The sequence below is a fragment of the Arctopsyche grandis genome, unplaced genomic scaffold (assembly GCF_051622035.1).
Source record: "Arctopsyche grandis isolate Sample6627 unplaced genomic scaffold, ASM5162203v2 HiC_scaffold_107, whole genome shotgun sequence".
Lineage (NCBI taxonomy): Eukaryota > Metazoa > Arthropoda > Insecta > Trichoptera > Hydropsychidae > Arctopsyche > Arctopsyche grandis.
In genome coordinates this window covers 1-9,129 of record NW_027518463.1, presented here as the reverse complement: position 1 = coordinate 9,129, position 9,129 = coordinate 1, and the positions used below count along the sequence as shown (strand labels likewise).

Genomic DNA, 9,129 nt, shown 5'->3' with positions numbered 1-9,129 from the left:
TTTCTTACATAAATATTGTTTCTATTGAACTCAATATATTTAACAAGATTTCAATGAGTATCTTCTTATAAACTATTTTGGATATATATTATACATAAATAAATGGCATATTTTCCTAAATTCACTAATTTATAAAATTTTTATATAAATAGACTAAAAAAATAAAAAAATAAAAAAAAATGTTCGGATTTATTTAAGCTGTAGTTGTTAATACATGTTAGTTTTCTTCGTGTGTTTCTCTGTAACCCGGTCGGAGAACCGCATTGCTGCGTAAACCCCCACGGCCATTATGCCAGCTTAATCCCTCTGCCGACAGTCGGCTAGCCTTAGGACTAAGTGTCCCATTGACCTTGAGCCAAATATACTAAATTAATTAATCAACAAAGCAAAATTAATGTCTGGAACATTTTAAAAACAATGATTCTCAGAATTAAAACCATGAAAATACATTTTATAGCTGTGATTATTAATTATTAAGTTTTTATATGAATAAATAAAGCATAATAATAAAATTACTTTTATAAATAAATATATAATGAAATAAGTTACCAGAGTACCCAAATAAATTCCTTTTTTAAAAATAAGTTTAGATATTCTTTTAACCATTTTATTTTATCTTTTAGATAGTACAAGGCATCGGTAAGAAGCGGGGGGATATATAAACGAAATCCTACTAATTAACTAATAGATTGCAAAGTCGAATACCCGATATTATTTCACCCAATTTAAAAAAATCATAAGTCTGTTTTAAGCTCAATTATAAACAATTTTCTTACATAACAATAATCACAAGTATTCTAATACATAATTTTTTATTACAGGCGCAAATTAAATAATGGGAGATCTTTGAGTTTGATCAAATATTCAAAGGTTGCGGGTATTATCTTATGTATGGAAGTTGTTAATTTGATCTGTTTTTTATAAAAATAAGACTTGTGCTAATATTGCATTTTTATTATGCAGAATAGAATTATTTTTGACATGATAAAAGAAAAAAATCTGTTTTTTTATATTTGTAGACAAGGTGTTCATGTTTTAAGTCAAAGATAATCATAGCAAGGGTATTTATTAAATAGCTATAATCCAACTTATTATATTTAATTGGCATCTCAAACAAATTTTTGTTATTGTAACATATTGAGTAGGGAGTAACAAAATTGATTCTGAAATTAGAAGGTTATCCCGTAGAAAGCAACCCCTATTTAAAATCTGTAAAGCTGATGGTGTTTTTAATGATAAAACGGCTGTTTAGCTTGTCTAATATCACATTCATTCTATATAACAGCCTTCAATACCATATGATGATTTAAACTTAAAGCATGCAGGATTAAAATTCACTGATATTGATTTTAACATTTTATATAATTTCCTAGAATAACCCTTTTGATAAATTACGGCACTTATCAGCAAAATAATTCCTTTTAAATAATATATGCTAAAGAGCACTTTAGTTAAAATCGCAACCCCATGGCAGGTGAGCGTTAATAAACAACATTTTCTTAAAAGTTGGATTTTTTTGAAAACAGTTGAATCTTTATTTTTAATTAAAAATACAAAATGCCGAAAAATACACTTTTATAATTAAATTTAGACTATTCAAGCAATAAATATTTTACTATTTAAAATATGCTATTCTGAGTTTTATAAAAAATGAAATTTGTTGAATTCCTCAAGATTTTAAATAAATGTGCTTATATTTAGATATAAATAGAACAACACAGATTTCCGTATTAAAATTTAGTTTTTGAAACTCCAAATAAGCATACCACAGTTTGAAAATAATCCAACCCCCAATTTCTATTAATTTTAAAAAAATTCCAACATCACAGCAATTATTAAAAATAGGCAGAAATATTTTTTAGCCCAGCCAACATATAAAATTTTGCCTTTCTTGACACCCCTTTAATCGTTTTAGCTAGAAAGGGTTTTAATTAAACTTATATAAAAACACTTACTGTTTATTTAAATCATATAAATGTCTAATCACATTTTAATTGTGTACAAGAAATTACTTTTCTACCCTTAAAATACAAATATATTTTGATAATTCTACACTCTTTTTCCTATTTAATATTACCATTGTATATTTTTTTATTTAATTAACATTGCCGAAATAGTGCATATACAGTCGAAGATAATCAAAACAAGGGAATTTATTAAATGTTATTCGTTTAAATAGCTATAATCTAATTTATATTGTTAAATAAATAGCCCAAAGTCTTAAAACATCAACAAAAGTTGTTAAAAATAGTATAAAGTCCAGTGCCTTAAAACATCAGCAAAAGTTGTTAAAATAGTATAAAGTACAATGCCCCAAAACATCAACAAAAGTTTCTAAAATAGTATAAAATACAAAGTCCAGTGCCTTAAAAAATCAACAAAAGTTGTTAGAATAGTATAAAATCCAAGTCCTTAAAATATCAGCAAAAGTTGCTAAAATATTATAAAGCACAATGCCTCAAAACATCAACAAAAGTTTCTAAAATAGTATAAAATACAAAGCCCAAGCTCTTAAAAAATCAACAAAAGTTTCTAAAATAGTGTAAACTACATTGCCCAAAGCCTAAAAACATCAACAGAAATTGCTAAATTTTTCATCGTTTGGATATTTTATTTTTAATTATTGAGAATTTATTGCAATTGTATGCTTTTATAAAATTTTTAGCCCCTAATGTCTCAAGAAGAACCTAAGCAACTAGTCACCCCTTGGAATGTTCAGGAAAAATCGATTATTCACGCTTATCTAGGGATTTTGGAACTGAAAGTATAACTGACGAATTAAAAACTAGATTTGAGAGTGTTACTGGAAAGCCTTTACATCCTTGGATAAAACGAGGAATATTTTTTTCACATCGAGGGCTAGAAAAGATTTTAGATGCATATGAAAATGGAGAAAATATATTTCTTTATACAGGGCGTGGGCCTTCTAATGACATGCATATTGGTCATATGATTCAATTCATTTTTACAAAATGGTTACAAGATGTTTTTGATTGTCCTTTAATTATTCAAATTTCAGATGAAGAAAAATATTATTTTAAAAATCTCGATTTTAAAACTACTTATGAACTGGGTAAAGAAAATGGAAAAGATATAATCGCTTTTGGTTTTAATCCTGAAAAAACATTTATATTTTCTAACAGAGATTATAGAATGGAAGTTCAAGAATATGAAATTTTTGTTTCTGAAATGAAAAAAAGTATTTCAGCTAAACAAGTTTCAAAAGTTTTTGGATTTGGTGAATGTGTTTTAGATATAAATGGGATTGAAAATTATGTGTTTAAAGAAGATATTACCGTGGGTATGATGGATTGGCCTTTTTATCAAACAGCGGCATCTTTTTCCAAAGCTTTTCCACATATATTTAATGGTGAACCAGCACATTGTCTTGTTCCTTATGCTATAGATCAAGATAATTATTTTCGAATGGGTAGAGATATAGCTGGTAAGATGAAATTAATAAAACCCTGTTCAATTATTTCCACATTTCTAGATCCAATTAAAGGAGTTGGTAAGATGAGTAGTTCTTCAGAAAGGAATAGTGCAATTTTTTTAACGGATACAGCAGAATTAATTAAATCAAAAATAACAAAATTTGCATTTTCTGGTAGTAAGGGATCTGGTAGTTTAGAAGATCATAAGAAATATGGTGGAGATGTAGAAACGGATATTCCATGCCGATATCTTAAATATTTTGAGTACGATGATCAAAAATATAAAGAAATTTGTGAGGGGTTTTCAAGTGGAAAAATCAGTTGTTCAGAAACTAAAAATTTGTTAATTGATAAGCTTACAAAAATAGTTGAAGAGCACCAGAAGAAAAAAAGTGAGTTAAATAACTCTTTTATCAATCAATTTTATGAGCGTAGACCCATGAATATAATAAGAAAAGATAAAGTCACTAAAATATTAAATGAATATGAAATTGAACTATATAAAATGCTAAATAAACTTGAAATAAAATTTAATGTCTTATATCATAAGCCAATTGTAACTATTGAAGAGGAAAATGATATTTCTACTAGGGTGAAGGGGGACATATCTAAATGTGTATTAATGCAAGATTTAAATAAAGAAAAGTATCTTTTTGTAACTACTTATAACGCAAAAGTTGAATTAAAAACAATTGGACGTAATTTGAGTATCGAGAAGCTTAAATTTGTAGATAAAATCTTTTTAAAAGAGCATTACAACATTTCTTCAGATTGCTTATCTATTTTTGTTCTTGAGAGTGGAAATATGAATGTCATTATTGATAAGACGGTAATAAATAAAGATTTTATTAATTTCTACCATTCAGAAACGATGCTTCGGTCACTGTATCATATGATAATATGATCAAATTCATTACATCTAAACAATGCAAAATTCTATATTTCTATCCAAATAAATAAAGATCATTAAAAGTAAAAGTTTGAGGTTACCATGGGTATTTAGTTAAATATAATAAAAATAAATTATTTAAAGTAAGAGTTGGGGCTAGCATATGGGTATTTATTTAAAGTATAATAAAAATCAAATAAAGTAAAAGTTTGGGGTTAACGTGGGTGTGTTTTAAAGTTTAATAAAAATCATTAAAAGAAAAAGTTTGAGGTAAAAATGTGTATTTAATTAAGTATAATAAAAATCAAATAAAGTTTGGGGTTAACGTGGGTGTGTTTTTAAGTTTAATAAAAATCATTAAAAGAAAAAGTTTGAGGTAAAAATATGTATTTAATTAAGTAAAATATAAATTATTTAAAGTAAAAGTTTGAGATTAACGTGGGTGTGTTTTTAAGTATAACTGTTACTGCTCAAGGTCAATGGGACACTTAGTCCTAAGGCTAGCCGACTGTCGGCAGAGGGGTTAAGCTGGCATAAGGGCCGTGGGGGGTTTACGCAGCAATGCGGTTACCCGACCGGGTTACAGAGAAACACACGAAGAAAATAAATCCGAACATTTTTTTTTATAATTTTTACTACTTAAAATATTTATTGGAATTGGGGGGTATTAATCTTGACCAATTATAACAATAATACATATCCAACTTTTGTTAATTTTTTTCAAAAAATAACATTGATATTAATTTAGGTCAGAATATTGAAATAAAAAATTTGTAGAGGGTTTTTAAACAAAAGTCTGTTTATAAATGAACCAACGGCAGACTTAATAATAACAAAATGCACGTGAATTTAAAGTCCACTGTTGGAATCCTCAATTAATATAATGTAAGCAAATACCCTTAGTGATTAAATACTTTAATGATGAAGAGCTTACGCCATCTTCGATGGCACAAGACACCCAACTCTTGCTATAATTTTTATATAAAGGCCTTATTTAAGCCAATACTATTCAATAACCTTGTTGTGAATGCCCTTGCCTATAAAAGGTGAATTAATGCCCATTTAAGTCAATACTAGTTAATACACTTGTTGTGCTTGTCTATAAAGGTTGAATGATATCTATTTAAGTCAATACTATTTAATACACTTGCAGTGATTGTCTATAAAGGTTGAATGATATCTATTTAAGGCAATACTATTTAATACACTTGCCGTGATTGTCTATAAAGGTTGAATGATATCTATTTAAGGCAATACTATTTAATACACTTGCAGTGATTGTCTATAAAGGTTGAATGATATCTATTTAAGGCAATACTATTTAATACACTTGCCGTTTTTCTTCAAATAAATATAGGATTAAATTAAAAAGTAGCCCGAAATAATATAACTGCGCAATTTTATACCAATTCCCCGTTTTTGTAAATCTGTCATTCTCCTAGAAGAAAAATACTGAGATTTTAATAAAAAGGGGCATTGAATTAATTTCTCAAATCGAGTTTTTTTGCTTCAATAATAAAGATGCCTGACAATGCATTTCCTGTATATTTTTTAAGTGAGATTCCCTTAAACGGTCATAAAAGTATCTAATAGCAAGCTACATTTAATTAAAGATGCCTGACAATGCATTTCCTGTATATTTTTTAAGTGAGATTCCCTTAAACGGTCATAAAAGTGTCTAATAGCAAGCTACATTTAATTAAAGATGCCTGTCAATACATTTCCTGTATATTTTTAAGTGAGATTCCTTAAACGGTCATAAAAAAAAAAAAAAAAAAATGTTCGGATTTATTTAAGCTGTAGTTGTTAATACTTTGTTAGTTTTCTTCGTGTGTTTCTCTGTAATCCGGTCGGGGAACCGCATTGCTGCGTAAACCCCCCACGGCCTTTATGCCAGCTTAATCCCTCTGCCGACGGTCGGCTAGCCTTAGGACTAAGTGTCCCATTGACCCTGAGCTGGCGTTATAATTAGAGACAGTACCATACTGTCTTAGTCTTTTTATAGTGGGGTTATTACGACTAGCGCCCACTTTTGTAACGGCGTCCCGGTTAATGTTCTTTTACCTACCAAAGCGAGGCTCGAACCCGGGCAGTTCGGGAGTGAATCAGCAAGCCGACCACTAGCCCAACGCCGCTGCTTAAACGGTCATAAAAGTGTCTAATAGCAAGCTACTCTTAATTTAAGATGCCTTTCAATACATTTCCTGTATATTTTTAAGTGAGATTCCCCTAAACGGTCATAAAAGTGTCTAATAGCAAGCTAAATTTCATTTTTATGTGGGACCCCTTTGACACTTAAAAAATTTTGTATTCGACCCTAAATGGCAGACATCGGTGTTATTGGGTTGGGAGTAATGGGCTCAAATATTGCACTTAACATGGCAGATTGTGGGTTTAAAGTACACGTTTTCAATAGAACTTCAGAAAAAACTAAAGAATTGGAAGGGGAATCTGAAAATATCAAAGGGTTTTTTAACATGGAAGATTTTGTTAATTCCCTTTCTAAGCCAAGAAAAATACTTTTAATGGTTACAGCAGGGGAGGTAATTGATGAATTATTGGAACACTTTAAACCCCTTTTAGACAATGATGATATTGTGATTGATGGAGGAAACAGTCATTATGGTGATAGTATAAGAAGATACAAAATATGTAAATTCAATTTTGTTGGATGTGGAATATCTGGAGGGGCATACGGGGCTAGAAATGGCCCAGCTATGTTCTTTGGATGTAAAAAAGAGGTCTATGATAACATTAAAGAAATTTTTGAGAAATCAAGTGCTAAACATGACAATAAGCCTTGTTGTGGTAGAATGGGAAATGATGGAGCTGGTCATTTTGTTAAGATGGTTCATAATGGAATAGAGTATTGTGAAATGCAATTATTACAAGAAATAATGAATATTTTATTATTTGAATGTGAAAGTATTGAAGATGAATGGATAATGAAAGTGTTTAAAGAAATAAATACGGGTTCAACTAGTGGTTATCTGGTAGAAATTTGTGAAAAGATTTTAAAAACGAGAAATGAAAAAGGTCTTGTACTAGATCAAATCTTAGATTTAGCAGAACAAAAAGGGACAGGTAAAATGTGTATTTCTGCAGCATTAGAAAGTGACACACTTGTTAGTAGTATGGCAGAATCTGTATTTGCTAGATATCTCTCAAGTGAAAAAAACAGAAGAATGAGATTTGCAGAAGGAATAAAAAACACCAAAAATTATAAAATGATTTTTTGTGAAAAAGCAATTAAAAAAGTAGATGTTTATAAAAAAGCTTTTTATTTATGTAAAGCTATAAATTATGTTCAAGGATGTGATCTTTTAAATAAAAACAAAGTAAAATATAATTGGGAATACGATATTCCACAAATTTGTGATGTATGGCGTAACGGATGTATTTTAAGATGTGATTTTCTTACAGAACTTAAAAAGATGTCAGAAAGTAGTGAATTTTTAGAAATTACTGATGGATTTAAAGAAATTTACAATGAATCATTTAATTCTTTAAAATCACTCTGTAAATTTTCTATAGAAGGTGAAATTCATTGCCCAGTATTTCTCAGTTGTTATTCCTGGCTTTCGGGTCTTAAGGAAGATAATAAAAATGGGACTTTAATTCAAGCAATGCGAGATTATTTTGGTAAGCACTGTGTTAATTTAACAAGTGGAGAAAGAAAAAGTATCGATTGGTTCGAATAAATTTTTTAAAATTATGAATTTTATTTAATCAGTCTGTTACTGTTATTCTCTATCAATATTTAAATAAATAATTAAATACTTTAATGATGAAGAGGTTTTACTGTTATTCTCAGTCAATATTTAAATAAATACTTTAAAGATGAGGGGGGTTACTGTTATTCTCAGTCAATTTTTAAATAAATAATTAAATACTTTAAAGATGAGGGGGGGTTACTGTTATTCTCTATCAATATTTAAATAAATACTTTAAAGATGAGGGGGGTTACTGTTATTCTCAGTCAATATTTAAATAAATAATTAAATATTTTAATTATGAAGGGGGGTTACTGTTATCCTCCAATAATATAACCCCTTAATAGCTAAATACTTCAATGATGAAGAGGGGCTACTGTTATCCTCTATTAATATAACTTCTTAATGCCCTTTCAAGCCATCGCTTTAATTATGAAAAGGTTACCCCATCTTCGAAGACACAACTATACGATGGTAATTAAACCTTCCCCAAATTGTTTTATTCACAATATCGTTTATTTATGTTAGTATTTGCCACAACTTTAGACTCAATTAATAATTACCTTTCTTTATGACTTGTCAATTTTAATATAAAATCACTTGGAATAATTGACGCCTATGCAATAATTAAATAAATCTTTATTTTTTAAAACCCCAAAACTGTCATAATTTTTATCACTTGGAATAATTGACGCCTATGCAATAATTAAATAAATCTTTGTTTTTTAAAACCCCAAAACTGGCATAATTTTTATATTAAACTTCCCCTCTTAAATTTATTTTATTGAAAACTAAATTTAAAATAGAAATATTTAAAAGAAATGTCTTTTACCGCCCAAGATGACGCGAGCTCTTCATTAAAAGTAAGATTTTGCAGTAAACATGGGTATTTAGTATTATATAATCCAAATTGTAATAAGTATTTAGTCTTTAAATAGTTTTTTGGTCATTAAGGGCGCTTAGTATTATATAATCCAAATTGTAATAAGTATTTAGTCTTTAAATAGTTTTTTGGTCATTGAGGGCGCTTAGTATTATATAATCCAAATTTTAATAGGTTTTTGGTCTTTAAGGGTGCTTATTTAAGTATATC

General features: G+C 28.6%; 1 protein-coding gene across 1 annotated transcript; it reads left to right on the top strand.

Moving 5' to 3' along the window:
* Positions 1–6,644: 6,644 nt before the first annotated feature.
* Positions 6,645–7,189, top strand: LOC143921969 (6-phosphogluconate dehydrogenase, decarboxylating-like; the record flags this gene model as incomplete). The annotated part of the gene is made up of 1 exon (XM_077445271.1): positions 6,645–7,189. A coding segment is annotated over exon 1 (545 nt), but the record flags the coding sequence as incomplete, so codon positions are not given.
* Positions 7,190–9,129: the final 1,940 nt, after the last annotated feature.